General features: G+C 33.9%; 1 protein-coding gene across 9 annotated transcripts in view; it reads right to left on the bottom strand.

Moving 5' to 3' along the window:
• Positions 1 to 554: 554 nt before the first annotated feature.
• The window catches only part of LOC128238399 (uncharacterized), a 74,178-nt gene continuing 58,839 nt past the window's right edge, over positions 555 to 15,893 (bottom strand). For 2 of the 9 annotated variants that reach the window (XM_052954291.1, XM_052954297.1), the window contains 18 exons: positions 15,475 to 15,583; positions 15,171 to 15,274; positions 14,127 to 14,229; positions 13,167 to 13,317; positions 12,731 to 12,800; positions 12,478 to 12,544; positions 12,118 to 12,203; positions 10,652 to 10,778; positions 10,223 to 10,264; positions 9,689 to 9,793; positions 9,358 to 9,418; positions 8,572 to 8,843; positions 8,201 to 8,230; positions 5,891 to 6,403; positions 3,847 to 3,918; positions 3,249 to 3,332; positions 2,004 to 2,197; positions 555 to 1,594 (listed from right to left, as the gene is read on the bottom strand). In XM_052954291.1, coding sequence (XP_052810251.1) covers positions 1,474 to 1,594; positions 2,004 to 2,197; positions 3,249 to 3,332; positions 3,847 to 3,918; positions 5,891 to 6,403; positions 8,201 to 8,230; positions 8,572 to 8,843; positions 9,358 to 9,418; positions 9,689 to 9,793; positions 10,223 to 10,264; positions 10,652 to 10,778; positions 12,118 to 12,203; positions 12,478 to 12,544; positions 12,731 to 12,800; positions 13,167 to 13,317; positions 14,127 to 14,229; positions 15,171 to 15,274; positions 15,475 to 15,583 — 2,311 coding nt within the window. In that variant the 3' untranslated portion in view covers positions 555 to 1,473. Of the gene's footprint in view, positions 1,595 to 2,003; positions 2,198 to 3,248; positions 3,333 to 3,846; positions 3,919 to 5,890; positions 6,404 to 7,398; positions 7,444 to 8,200; positions 8,231 to 8,571; positions 8,844 to 9,357; positions 9,419 to 9,688; positions 9,794 to 10,222; positions 10,265 to 10,651; positions 10,779 to 12,117; positions 12,204 to 12,477; positions 12,545 to 12,730; positions 12,801 to 13,166; positions 13,318 to 14,126; positions 14,230 to 15,170; positions 15,275 to 15,474; positions 15,584 to 15,893 lie in introns of all 9 variants that reach the window. The other 7 variants (XM_052954293.1, XM_052954292.1, XM_052954296.1 and 4 more) reach the window with 7 other exon arrangements.

Below are 15,893 nucleotides of genomic sequence, written 5' to 3'. Positions count from 1 at the left end.
TTCTGTTTTAAAATGCATTCCATATAAAAGAAGAGATATGTTCAGGGCTTTTTTTCTGGAAACTTAGACACATTTACATTTGCCAGGTTCTGCCTATCTTTTATCACTGGCAGTATTAGGCATGTTGCGAAACACTACCTGTAAGGGTACATGTATGAGGACATAAGTATTGTTGTGCATTTCATCATCCAGGTATGTGTTACATGTAGATATACCACTACACGTATACGTGGTGTGTCACAACCTCATTTTGAATACCACTAAAACTTGCATGGTTCTAGGTCAGTATTTTTCAGTAAGTGTGCGGTCAATGTTTTCAGAAGAATCTTTGACCTACTGGATCCCAAAAGATCAGTGATCATCTACTGGGTAAAGTTAAAGCTTTCATTGAATTTGTATTGTTCTAAGTCAAACTTGTCTGATAGTTAATGGTATTGTGCTGACATTGACCTTGACCTTGATATACTGACCCAATAACAAGAGGAGTCATCTACAGTTAAACAGGCAGACCAACTTATACAAATCTATACAACCTCGTCAACACAAACAAACGATATTTTGATAAATTATATTTTGTAAATAATTTGCACATAAATATAAATTCCATGTATATATTTCACATTTCTATGTTACGATCACAAACAAAATTATTGATAAACAATCGAGACATTAATAATATCAAGGCACTACAAATACACGGGAACAAACCAGTACAGTTTCCAAGCATAATTGTATAAAATCAGCATTGTAAATGCATAAAAAAAACAAAGTATAAAAGTAACAAAAACATATTGCATGTCTATGGTCACATTTTGTCACGATAATTTAATTTGCTAAAAAATTGGATGTAATTAAATGTACATGAAAAATAACAGAAATAATGAAATACTTCAGTTTTATGGAATACATGTACTGTTGACGAAACAAACATGAAGTAGGCTACAGGGAAGTGAAAATAATAAAGTATATGTGTAAGGTACCATAACAACATCATGTAAGAACAATATATGCGCTTTAAATGACAATATCATACCCTTATATTTTCGAAATTTTACTTTATCAAAATATTTTACCCTCATTATACTAAAATATTATTTTTTCAAAACTATAAATTGATATATAGATGGCAATTGTATTGCTTACATTGATAAAAAATGTTCCATTAACAACAATACAAGCACTTTATGGATAAATCTGATCATCTGTCTATCTCTTAGAACTGGAATTCCACATGCAAAACATGCATTTCATTACCTTTCTCAACCAAGCATGTTCACCTGCATCGACGCTCTGACGTAATCTACCATTAGAGGTCATTTTTCTTTATTCCAAAACAAAATAGTTTCCACTTTAATATACTCAACTTTACGATATTCATGAATACAACAAATTTCAGACACCTGCATGCTCCGTCGCCTACCATCTAAGTACCCTACATCTGTGTGAGCGTTGTTGGTCAAGCTAGGACAGGCTTCACCAGTACTGGGAGCGGCCATATTGATCCTGTGGGTAGTGATACTGGTCCCAGTGCTGTTGCTGGTGGGTGGGGCGCCCTGTCTGGTACCCGCTCATACCAGGCATATGACCATATGGGCTGAAATATAGGGGGAAAAGGGATGTTGTCTGAAGTAAGAAATTAAGACTTTCATTATTGTATATATAAAGCGATACATAAAATTTCCCACACTCAATGCCATGGGCCATGACAATGATGAAGACAACTCAATTTAGGGCTATGACATGAGAAAAAAGCTTATTATAGACAACACAATATACATGTATAACAACTTGATAGTTATGTTTAATTCAACGTAAAGACACCACTAAAAGTAACAAATCTTCATGAACAATGACACAACATGACATATACAAAGCTTTGAGAGTGGTTAGGGGAGGTGATTTTCATCATAGACTTACAATACACTGTTGTTACAAGACTAACAAAAGGTGACTGTTAGTACAAATGTAATCAAAGGTATGCCACGTGCATATTCAGCAAATACCTGTACCCATATTGATGTTGCATGTTCATGTTTTCCAGCGAGGCATGACGGGATGAGCCGCCAAGGTATGTGGTGTCATATGAGTACTCGTACGCACGTGAACGGTCCCGGAGTTGACCGCCCTTGGGCTTCTTTCCACCCTTCTCCTTCTTCGGTAGACTGTCTGTCTTCTTTGAGCTTGATGTGCTACCCTTCTGTAGAGGAATAGTGCAATCAAAACTACAGGCACAAGCCATTCAGCCAAAAACCCACTACAGTCTTGTTAAAAAGCACAATAAGGGCAAAAGACAAAAATATATAATTTTGTTTACACAGATCATGACTCTAAATTACCTGGTAATCTATGATAGCTAGATCTATGGCTGAATGTGATAAATACCCCCATTACACCACCTTCTAATAAGAAGTATCACCGGGACTCTGGGAGTGATTTATGCTCATTAAATGTTAGTTTGAAGCCATAAATTAAGTTTATGGTTCTATACAAATAAGGACTATAACATCAGGTAAATAAGGCATATTTATTTTAGTTTTTAAAAGCAATGCAAAATTTTGAGTTCACAAAACATTAATATGTTTCTTTAGTACAGTTTAAGTCAATACCTCAAAACATAAATAGTTATGGAAGGAAGTAAAAAAAATAGTATTACAAGGGCAGCCACACACTGCAATATCTGCACTCAGAGTTGCAGTGCATGTGCACTGCGCTTCTCTGCAATGAGATGTAGCTGTATATAAAGTTTAAAGTCAATATCTCAAAGACTTTCCAAGTTATGCTTTGGGCAAAACATAAGTATGAAAATGAGCAAAGGGCAATAACTAAAAAATACTGTTATGGTTGCTGTTCACTGAACTTCTCTTCTGTATATGAATTTTGAAGTCAAGAGCTAAAACAATTTCAAATTATGCTATGGACAAAAATAAGTGTAAAAACTAACAAAGGGTAATAACTCAAAATGCACGGCAGCAACAATTATTGCTCCAATGCCATGCACTCTTCAATGTAATCTATCTGTATACAAAGTTTGAGGTAAATACCCGTTAAAAATTAAAATAGTGCAATAACTGTATTCTGAGTCATGGTTCTTGTACACTGCACTTCTCCTCAATGAGGCCTGTTTGTATATGAAGTTTGAATTCAATACCTCTGGACAGAGACAACTTAATTTTTTTTACTTGATACCAAGAACTGAATCCTCCATATAGAAGGAATTAGGTGAATAAGAAGTTGAGAACAGACTTTACCTTATTCTTTCCTTGATGTTGGTCATATTTCTGTGGAAGCGCTGTTGCTATAGAAGATATGTTTTGCCCTGAACCACTCTGACCCTGAAAATAGTCATGATATTATAGATGATAAAACACTAGTAAAAATTGTATAATTTTTTTTAATAATAGAGTTAGAAATGAAAACAGTTTTATGCTTTAAACTGCAATTATAACCTTGACAAGCTATGCCATAAAACACTACCATTGTCTTACACTGTTAAAATCATACAAATCCTACAATAAGACAAAATTAGTGTTATGACGAAATAGATATGTTAAATACTTGATATACCATATATTTTTTTAAGATAGAAAATACTGCTATATTTTAACAATTTCAAGTAACTGTTTCTCATTTAATACATTATACAAAGATACAAGTCAAAATCAAAGACCCAACACTTCAAACAAATGCTGAGCATTAATGAAAATAAACTAGAAAAGTGTTTTACAAAAAAAAGCACTACTCTAAAGAAGTGTTGATAGACGGAGACTACATATTAAATAAAGATTCAGTAAACACAAAGAACACAAATTCCAGAACATCTATACAACACACAGCAGTCAAACCTACCGTTACCCTACGTGGCGAGGCATATGGCAAGTAAACTGTTGTCATTCTGTTACGGTGTTCTACCACCCTAGCCTGAATAGCGAGATATACCGTAAATAGTTGCAGAGAGAGACAAAAGCTATAGGGAAAAGATGTTAGGAGTACCAGAGCATATCAGAAAATAACCCTGTTTGCAATGAAAGGGTGTGTGAAGTCTACTGCATGTATGACCTTTCTTCTAAATTAATTAATAACTCAAATACCAGCATTAAGTTACTAAATGAATCTTAGCAAAGACACAATTTGAAAATTAAAACTCATACTTTAAAGATTCATTCTACCATGGGATGCTAATATAAATATCATGACACCTATTAAAAAGGCAAACACCTTCAAACTGATAATCTTCACTGCTTTTCTGATACTGTGTATCTGGTATAACTACATCTTTATATTCTGCCAGAGGTTACATAAATGAATGCAAAGGCAGTATGAAGTAAACCATTTGGGTTCCTACTTATATCTTTATAATAAATATAAGTACCGACAAGTTTCATTTAAATTTCACTTCATTTATATGGCACCCAAATAGCTATGAAAGCATTTCTAGTTATATATATAAGCATTGACTATATTGTACATGCATACCAGGGCTGTTTGTAAAGTTCATAGACAGGCTTTATAATATTATAATATTTATGTTAAGTTGATCTGATATTTTAAATAGTCACCTATTTCAAATCATTTTAGATTAAGATAATGCAGCTAAGAACATAGAGTATTTTAGTAAACATTATGCTAAGCCAACTAAAAGTATGGAGCACGGAGCACTTTTTGGTTGTAAAATACTTAAAACAAAGTTTACACGCTACAAACGTCATACAAAAAAATATCACACATCATCAATTTGATATCTAATAACACAAATATCCCTTAAAACATTCTACAAAATTTAATTGTGTTCATAATGGCAACAAGAATTTTAAGGGATGGAGAAGCTCATTGGCGAAAGCAGCAACATTGAAAACCTTCAAATTGACCTTTGGCAAGGAGCAAAAATTCTTGTTATCTAATGTTTTTCTGCTTTTTCTGAACATAAACCATCTTACACCTGATCATTTTTAGGCTGTGGTACCACAAATCGAAATCAGGTATCGTCAGATCTACTTTTTCACTTGAAATGTTAAAAGAAAAAACGTGCTGCGGTAACAACATCGGTCGAATGTTGTTTAAAATAGTGTGAGTTATTTTACCATTTGTGACAACATTAATGTGAATTTGAAAGCAAGCCAAAAGATCTTAAATAAATCTTGATGAGGAACGGAGGGGAATAAATAAAAATAGATAATTACGCACAAAATGAAAATGTGTTGACTTAAAGACCCTGCCATATCTTACCTGCTTCAAAAGGTCAGAACTTTCTCTGCCAATATTGGGTTTCATCTAATTAACTTCACACTGGCAATAAATTGCGAGATGAAAGCAATGTTCATATATCCTAGTTAATATAATTTAATCAGTTACTGTTATGAAACTAAATAAATGTATTAAAAATTCATCAATTTACATTACCTATTCTTAGGTAAAGATGAAGGCAGATTACTGTTTTGAAATAAATTGCTGCTTTTTTTATTTGATGATGCCATGACAGGGTAAAGTACTCCCTGCCGAGTGGCTGGTTGTTAAAAACATAGAAAGGCTTCCAATCTGTATTTTTGAATGAAATTTTCAATACTCCCTCACAATAAATTGTGCAATATATTTTGAATAATATAATTTGAATATGTTCTATTGTTTACATTAATAGTTGATTGAATGAATTTGCTCCTGTCCACAAACTTTTAGAACAACCCTCGTATAATATCATATACCATTTATCTTGTATAAAATTCCTTTACAACAGATGTGGTTCACATCCAACACAAATAATTCATGTTTCATTCATGTACCATAAATACTCATCATACATCATATAACTAATTCCATAAAAACAAGTTATGGTACAGACTGATTAAATGGGTATATAGGTCCACATCTATGACAGGCACACATCAACAATAAATACCTCGTAATCATCGTCTGATCTGCTAGACCTACTAATGCTAGGCTGAGGTTTGTTTGTGGCATTGTTTGGATCCTCCCGTCCGTAACCAATATGTGTAACATACGGCTGTTTGTTACGTTCTTGACGTTCACGCTCCTTATGCTCTCGTTCATAACGTTCCCTTTCTTTACGTTCTTTTTCTCTTCTCTCTTTTTCGCGTTTTTCAAAATCTTTCCTTTGCTTCTCCTCTTCTTTTCTCACCTTTTCAATCTTCTGTTGGCGTTCTTTTTCCCTTTCCTTTTCACGTACCTGTTCACCTTTTTTCTCCTTACTCGCATTACTACCACTTTCCCGGGACGAGGCTGACAGTTGACTCGAAGGTTGTAAGATAAGATATTCGCCAGATCCTGGTGTCTGCAGTACGTTCTTATCCTTGCCTAGATCTATCGATTCATATCTGTGACTCGAAGCTTGAGATTGACGGATGTGGTCATAATTGTGGCTTGCCTGTGACTTTCTAGCTGCGTTCTCTTCCTAAAAAAGCATTTGGCCAAATAGTGATGCTATAATTTTCTTACAAATTAACCAAAAATCTACCTTATTGTTCCTCAGTAACTAAGATAATTTATATAGCTTATTAACTGTTTCATTATTTCAGTCCATTGTGCCCAGGTTGTATAAATCAAATTCAAGTCAGCACTAAAGAAATCCTATTTACAATTCTGTGCATCTGGATGCCCTGTGACTCCATACAATTTTTGTATCACTTGTAAGCGTTCTTAATGTGAGAAGAAAAATATGAAAATTTTGCCAAAATAATATATTAAACAAGTGGCTGATTGTCTGGAACTTTGTTGAAGTTAACAACATTGCTAACATCATCATTGCTTACTTTAAAACTGTATATCTCTGGAAGTTCACTTTAAATACACTCTACAGTGCTCCTAACAAAGTTTGGGACAATGTTTTATCTCACTCATCACTTCTTATTGTGAGCATAGGAGCACATCAAAGAATATTTCACCTCTTTAAGTTAACAATGATATTGTTAATCATGTTGTTTACTTTAAAAAAGTTTTATTTATTAAGAACAATTTTTTTTTAAAAATACTGGAATTTATCCATTCATCAGTCATTTATTTGATATAGTAATCAGTAAGCAACACCCCTTCAAGGATTATCAAAATGATGGGGTCACAAGGAATAACACATATAATTAAGGCCCAATGGTACATGAAAATGAAAATCTTGTTTGAACATCCGAATACCTAAAGGTATTCTTGACATTAATATACATTGTAGTTCATTATAAATGTATTCTTTTTAACCAAATCAACCAGTGCAATGAAAAGGCAACAATAACCACCATTTCCAGTTCAAAGCTAATAAATGGTGCACAGCCATTAAATAATATAATGAAAAGGATGTGAGCGTGTTTTCCTAAGATAATGAGAAAAAATGAAATGCAACATTCACACCGAGATCCAACTATCGCATGCAAAATGTGGTCAAGCATGTTGCTGGGTTACCCAAGAATGTCTATTTCTCTTTCTACGTTCTTTCCTTTCATAAAACTAGAAGAGGAACATAATAATTGGTTAAATTAATGAAGTTTCATCTACACAGTTCAAAGTCAATCAGAAGTAGGAAAGTTTTGAATATATGGGTATATAGAGGATAATTGTTTGTTTCAATGTGAGATAGCAATATATTTCACTGAGTGAGCACCAAAAGTTATATTTCATGGGTGGCTTTACCACGAGTAAATTATTGACTTTTGGTCTTCATAGGTGAAATTTAAACAGTTTTTCTTGTTATTTAAAGCTCATAATTCAACAAAATCAATAACGAAATGATTTTTAATTCCAAAATCAATTTAAATTTTAGCCAAATGACATTATCCAGAAATTACCTCATTGAATTTCTCCCAAGCATTGTATGCATTACCGGTAATTTTCATTTTTTTGCAGTGAAACACGCCAAAATTAGCGAAACACTGTGAAGTTATATTTCGATAAACTCCCTGTTTCAAACGGTTGGTTTGTCAGGTTATTCTTCACCATTAACTTTCATCCAAATAAACCATCAAAAAGGGTGAAATATAATTACATGTTGTACTAGAACTGAGAAATGTATGTCTACAGTATAGAAGAAATTTGAAAACTCAAGTATAAAGACTGTCGAATAACAGCTGGAGAACCTAAACTTCAGCACGGACGTATAAACCATGGTTTATAGATCTGTGACTTCAGGAACTGTCACCAGAAGAAGAAGTGAATATTCAAGTATTTATACACAACAATTCACAAAGAGTCGTGTAACATATTTTACCAGAAACCATTTAACGAATTTTCTTTGTTCCTGAATAATTAAAATAATGGTGCATGTACATTAAATTGCTTAAATATAAGTTAGATTGCAAATTAGTTTTATACAAAATATACTGACTTAAAGATATTTGTAATATTTGTTTTGCAAAAAAACTATTACTACAATGATTCCTTCATAAACTTTTATAAATATTTTATACTGATTATAAGTTATTCATATAAACTATTAAAACAAGATAAAAAGGAAACAAACAAAAAACAAGATGACTGTTTCTGTTGGATTTACACTATTACTGGTACAAACTAGCTGGGCATTATTTACAACTAGCAACTAGCAAAATTTACAATCTAGACCAGAAGAGAAGAACGTACCTCAGGTGTCCTTGAGCCCGTCTGCTCAGGCTGGCGTCTCTCGGGCTTCGGAAGTATGGATGATATACCAGCAGTGCCACTCATCACTTCGGACTCACGCAGGATGTTGGAAATCTTAACATCGTCAAGGTCTACTGCCCGAGCCCCTGGGGCGCCCTTGTCAAGCTTGTTGTTGGTGATCACGTTATTGTCACACAGGTTTGCAGTTCCACCCTTCTTTGTCTTCGTCAGTTCTTTCATCTGACGGTCAGCTTCCAGGAATGGATTAGTTGCTGAAAAAATGTGTTCCATTCATGTTTATCACTCATCACGTAATTGTGTTACTTTAATAACACTGAATATTTGAGCTCAATTAAGGGGACAGTAAGCTGTTTGGAACCACTTGAGAATGTTTCCAGAGTAAAACCAGTACTTGTGGTTTTTTTTGAGAGGGTATAAAGAAGAATGTCTGAGTGGTTGGGTGATGAGAAGAGTACCCCTTGTGGGTATTAAACCCACAAACTCCTGGGTGAGAAGCAGACAGCTATACCACTATACCACTCTGACCTGTTGAAATGAATGTTGCTTGCTGACATTTGTAGGCTGTAGTACAGTCAAAATGGATGGAACTAATCAAACATTATTTGTAAAGTGGTTAGTGTTATTTTAGTCTTATTAGGGTGAATGAAAGAATGAATTGGTAGAATAGGTAAACATGCAGCAATACATTCCATTTAATGGTGAATTTGTTTTGGACGCTCAAAGCTATAACCCATGAACTTCATTTCAAGGAATGTAGCTACTCACTTGCTTTTTCCAACTCATTTGAGTTTGACGTGGATTTACTATCCCCTATACCGGTGAAACCCTACAAACAAAATGACAATATCTTAGTATGCTCATTATACAGGTTTAGGAATAATAGCCTTCATACCTCAGCAATAATTTATAACTGCAAAAAAGCATCACTTGATTTAGCGCATAATGATAACTGTTAATCTGTGCACATATTATATTATCAGTTACAAACTTATTTAATCTAGGACATTAAAAAAGTCATAAGTAGACAGAATGAAATTCTTGGCAATCTGTTGAATTTTACTTCAACAATGCTGATGATCGTCAACACTTTGCTTACTGTTGGCTCCCCAGTGGAGTGTTGGTTGGACTGTTTGTTGTATGATTGTTCGAATGTCGCGAGACTCTTCTTCCTCTTGCTTCGCTGCTTGAGACCATCTTTTAACTGAAGTCAAACTGACTGTTTAAGACATACACCATCCACAGCATGCAATCTATAGTACATTAACTATAGAACAGATTGTTTAAAATGAGATACCTCATTCTGTATGTATAATACATTGCATAACTACAATGTACATAAATATAATAAATATAATATACATGTATGTATAATGACTTTATCTGTATAATCTTTCATCTGTAGGATGGTACTTATCATCATATATTGTTTTAAATACGCAAAAAGCTAGAATGCAATGCTTTGCTGGGTCAACATATTTAATTATAGGGAATAATTATCTCATGTTGACTACTATCTTTCAAAATAAGTTCAGGATAGGATATTTTACTAATAAGAATGAACACCAACACATAAAGATATGTATTTGAACAGAAAAATTCCTACCCCTTTGATATGAGAAAGAATACTTACTTGTTTATTTAATACACAATGGAATATAAATATCAGCAATCCCTGAAATTAGAAAGAGAAATTATCAAACTATTTAAAAATATGGATTCTTCAGGTAAGATTTATTTGACATTACAATGAAAAACAAGTAATATATTCTCTTTAAAGCTTTTATAACGACAAACATATGTGCAGTTTAAAATCCGTCATTCCTGAATGATGACCATTAGCAGCAAGAAGGAGTTGTTATTAGTCCCAGCCATTAGTAAATATAATCCACAAAGCTCCAAGTGGGGATAGACCTTGTCACCCTCGTCACCCTCTAGTCCAGAGTACATATGCATCACCATCGATAAAAGGCCAACAAATCTTGATACTATATCGATGTTTATTCTAAAAAACCTAAAAGGAATAGACAAACTATACAAGTATGATGATTCATAAGCTTACCTGAAGTGAATTACATATTGCAAATATATACTGGAAGGCGACCATGTTTTCATTCACAGAGAACACACCGAAAACCCAGGTTAGACCCATGATGGGCACTAGAACACATACACTCCGGATACCTAGCCTGGAATACACAGGGAATCATAGTTATCATAATGAACACATACACTCTGGATACCTAGCCTGGAATATACAGGGAATCACAGGTATCATATTGAACACATACACTCCGGATACCTAGCCTGGAATATACAGGGAATCACAGGTATCATATTGAACACATACACTCCGGATACCTAGCCTGGAATACACAGGGAATCATAGTTATCATAATGAACACATACACTCCGGATACCTAGCCTGGAATATACTGGGAATCATAGTTACACAGGGAATCATAGTTATCATAATGAACACATACACTCCGGATACCTAGCCTGGAATATACAGGGAATCACAGTTATCATATTGACCACATACACTCCGGATACCTGGCCTAGAATACACAGGGAATCATAGTTATCATATTGAACACATGCACTCCAGATACCTAGCCTGGAATATACAGGGAATGACAGTTATCATATTGAACACATGCACTCCGGATACCTAGCCTGGAATATACAGGGAATGACAGTTATCATATTGAACACACACACACTCCAGATACCTAGCCTGGAATATACAGGGAATGACAGTTATCATAATGAACACATACACTCCGGATACCTAGCCTGGAATATACAGGGAATGACAGTTATCATATTGACCACATACACTCCGGATACCTGGCCTAGAATACACAGGGAATCATAGTTATCATATTGAACACATGCACTCCAGATACCTAGCCTGGAATATACAGGGAATGACAGTTATCATATTGAACACACACACACTCCAGATACCTAGCTTGGAATATACAGGGATCATAGGTATCATATTGAACACATACATTCCAAATACCTAGCCTGAAATATAATGGTGTTTGATTAATGGCAACGGCTTCTTGCACTCCGACAACAAGGCTATAACAGTATCTCAACTTTTAATCTCTGAAAAACTGACAGTTCTAAATGGACACCCTAACAGATTTTATGTTACAATTATTTGTTCAAGCATTGTTCAAATTGCATAATTTCACTTATTTTTATGAACAAACACCAAACATCATCTGGCAGAATATTAACTCATTTGATCTTAATTTTATTAATCCAAACCTTAAGTTTTTCAATATTCAGTCACATAGCATTGCTTACACTTTCAGCAAAATAGAGCATTTTCTGTGAAATATTTGTTACCAATACTGCTGTTATAAGAACTTTTAATGATATAAAATAAATCAAGCATTTTGTTCAAATTTTGAATGTCTGAGCCAGTGACCTCATAAAACGTAAGCTAGTCCCTTTAAAATGACTGCAATGCTAAGAAGTAAAATCCTGATGGTTTCATTAAATTCTTACCATGCTTTTTCTTTATCTGACTTTGTCATCATTGCTGACGATGTAAACATCTTCCTGATCACAGCTATCACAATAATAAAGTTTATCTGAAATAAAGACAGACCATGCATGAAATTTGACAATCTGCTCTATTATAATTCCTAATTAATGATAACTTCTTAATTTGAATCATATGTAGAAAATAATATGAACAATAACGACAATCAAAAAATAGAACCAGCATGTCATACATAATCATAAAACAACACTTGTACATATATATATTCAATTATTTAAATTCTTAGTGATAATTGTTCAATCTTAAAGTCTATTTTTGTGTGATTAGCAAATCTGTTAAAAAATATATATTTTGACACTTACAACAATAACTAACAGGGCTGGGCCAACAAACGCCCATAAAACACCGTCCTCAGTTGACAGCCAGCAACTGTAAATTGAAAACAACAATTAAGTACAGTTTTTTTTTATTTGCAGTATCCAAAACATCAGTTTATCAATCAATTCATTTAATATAAAAATATCATGAAAAGTCTGGCGATATGAAAGAGAGGCAAAACACAATCTGATCATTACAGAATAAAGTTCTAGATTGATAATAACAATGGTGACTTACAACTCCTCATTCCCGTAGCCTTCTAACTCAGTGACCCCCATCGAAATGCCAACAATAACTGCAGGGATGCCTGTAATAGACGCACATATTTAAAATATAACTTCTTGAATTTGATAAAGACAATGTGGCCATCTTACCAACGATAGAATCATATGTTCACGCTTGTCATATCAATATCATCTAAAGTTAAGTCCAAGGCCAACATTAGTGTTCTAGATTTATTGCAATAATATAATAACGCAAGAAAAAAAAGAGACACAAACAAAAGACAGAAAAATCACTTAAAATATCAAAGCATCATGATCTGTCTATAAAGAGGTAGATGTTACCAACAATCTTGATACAGTCGGGATAACACATACCACTGAAATTGTCTTTCAAAATGTATCAAAATCTTGTATATCCATGTAGTCAAATGAAACTTCATAACACCTACCCCAAGCTGCGGGTATGAGCCATTTCAGCCGGGAGCCTACAGCAAACACGTAGATGATGGATATGGCAATTTCCACACCATATGCGAGCATCATGAAAAACACGACCAAGTAGAAGTAGTGCAGCAGGGCCGATATCACCGTACATACCGTCTGCAAGTGGTAAGAAAACAAGAAAGTGGACATCAATTATGTTGCAGGATATACCTTAAAATTGAAATTTAATGCTTTTAAATTTTATCCAACAAACAACATGATCAATGATTATGTTCAATGTAAATGCATACAGCAATTGAAAGAAAAATCAATGACATTATTTAGCTTATTTATATATTAATTTGACATAATTTTCCAAATGGACATCAATTAATGATAAGTTTAGATGAAATATTATGAGCATGAAATAAAGAGAAAAAAGATTGTTTTTGTGTAAGATTGCCATATATCACATAATAATCCATAATACTGGCACAACGCCATTGGTCCAGGACTGGTCATGTGGTGACCCCATATTTATCCATATTGATTCACCGAAGTTGTATCGTATCAATATGGCGTTTATTTTCCGATTCAAATGAATATTCCGATGAATAAATGAATCATTTAAAACATGTAAACAGGTTGTCGATGTGATATATACCTTACATAACGTAACTTATAATATTTTACCTTCACTGCACAGTAAACACCAAAAGTAATCTTGCCTACAGACACCAAAGTAATCTTGAAATATAACTATAGGTGCTCACTAGGTGAAATATATTGCTATTTTACGCTGAAACAAACAATTATCCACGATATGCTCTATCTAAGGTCTTTAAACATAGCTGTTATTATACCTTTTACAAAGTTTTATCATCATGTATTTGAGTATGCATGCTAACAATGTCAAGCAAACAGCTATTGCTTTGAACCAAGCAATCCGCAATTAAGTTATCTAAATTGAAATACACACACTGTACCTGATTTTCGGAGCGACCAACTCCAGCCAGGAAGAGAATGTAGGAGATGATTAATGACGCACACAGGTTCAAAAGAAGTACTGCACGATCACTCTTGACATACCTTAATTAAAAGAAAACTACCAATAACATGTTTGCATGTATACTATAAATAACATAACAAGAGTGTCTCAGAGCAATGTCTGAATGCTTTCCTGAGTCTTTTTGTATTCAAACATACATGTTATTCAACATTCATACAGGCCAGAACCATTAGCCTTGTTTTACATGAGCATATTGGCAACATGTATATAATTTTTTCAAAAAATCGTATGAATTAGTTTTTTGCATTATGGCCATGGATAAAGTCAATGCACGATGATGATGCCAACATTGACCACAAGGCTATAACAATACTCCAACTGTTTTTCTTTGAATACAAATAGGAGTCATCATGTTTAATACATTTTAAAAGCCCGTAAGCATCTAGTTTGATGTTATAAAATACAAAAACATTTCTAAAAATTTCAAGGACATCAAGGTCAATGTGGGACTATATCCATTAATACACCACTGTGGCAAGATAAAAAAGGAGGATTTTATTTAACCGTTATACACAATAACAAATGTGGCATAATTTGTCAACCTTGAAACAAACGTCGTCAACATTTGAATGTTAATTGTTAAGGTTGAACATACTTTACATCAAAGCTATCATTTTTGTTGCCAGCTTTTACAGGTACTATAGAAGCAGCGTATTAAGATGCTTTCATGAGGCCTAATTTAACCTGCTATTTCATTTGTAAATATAAAAAAATGTACTGGAGATTTTTTTTTTTTAAATGGGGGCAATACATGAATGATTTACAATCAGGATGATGTATATAATAACTTAAGATAGCCCTCAAACATCATACATCAACTGAAGGTTTACTCCTGTAAGATTGGTTATGATCAGAATGCATGTAACTATGTTATGAAATCTATTGTAAAAATATCTTTCAAACTGGACTAAAGGTACAAAAATTACTCATGAATTTGAACCAAATGTTCAGATTTACAAACCTCCACACAAGGAGATATGCAGCGACTGTGAGGAGAAGACAGAAGATGGAAATAGCGCAGCCCACTGCCGAAATGATGCTGAGGGCAAGAGCATCGACACCCACCTAAAACACACAATCACATCATGTCTTCAGAAAACTTAGTTCAAATGAGTAGAGATAATATCAGATATTTGGACTAACCCTTACTGCTTTAATGGCAACCATATTCACACGGTTGTATATATTTGTAGTATGGAAAGAGCCTTATTCATCGGTGAAATTAACACATATAACCCCAAACCACACTGACAGTCAATACTCACAGCCTTGCCAGGACTCATGAGGATGGCAAAGTTGGTAAAGTGGTTACACGCACACACCGTCTGCTCATCATTTGTAGACACCAGCTCACACCCGTCTGTTACAAACGACCTGTAGTTCAGATGGGTCAACAATATCAACGTTAAAACATCTCAACTGTAAACTTTGGTCCATTTTTGTACTCTTACTTGTTCACCCCAACATAATGCATAATATGGGTTCTTCTACTTTTTATCTTGGTGACACACCAAGGCAATATGACATAATAACAAACAAGGGCCCCCCTTAGTTTGGTAGGCAATTCCCTTTCCTGTGTATGTATTAAACCTACCACTCTACATATTTCCCATACTAGTTAATGTACTTGTGATAAGCATTTTTTGTTAATAACATATATTTACGGAGCATTGAGTTACAATAA

The sequence above is a fragment of the Mya arenaria genome, chromosome 6 (assembly GCF_026914265.1).
Source record: "Mya arenaria isolate MELC-2E11 chromosome 6, ASM2691426v1".
Classification (NCBI taxonomy): domain Eukaryota; kingdom Metazoa; phylum Mollusca; class Bivalvia; order Myida; family Myidae; genus Mya; species Mya arenaria.
This window is presented reverse-complemented; position numbering and strand designations above follow the sequence as displayed.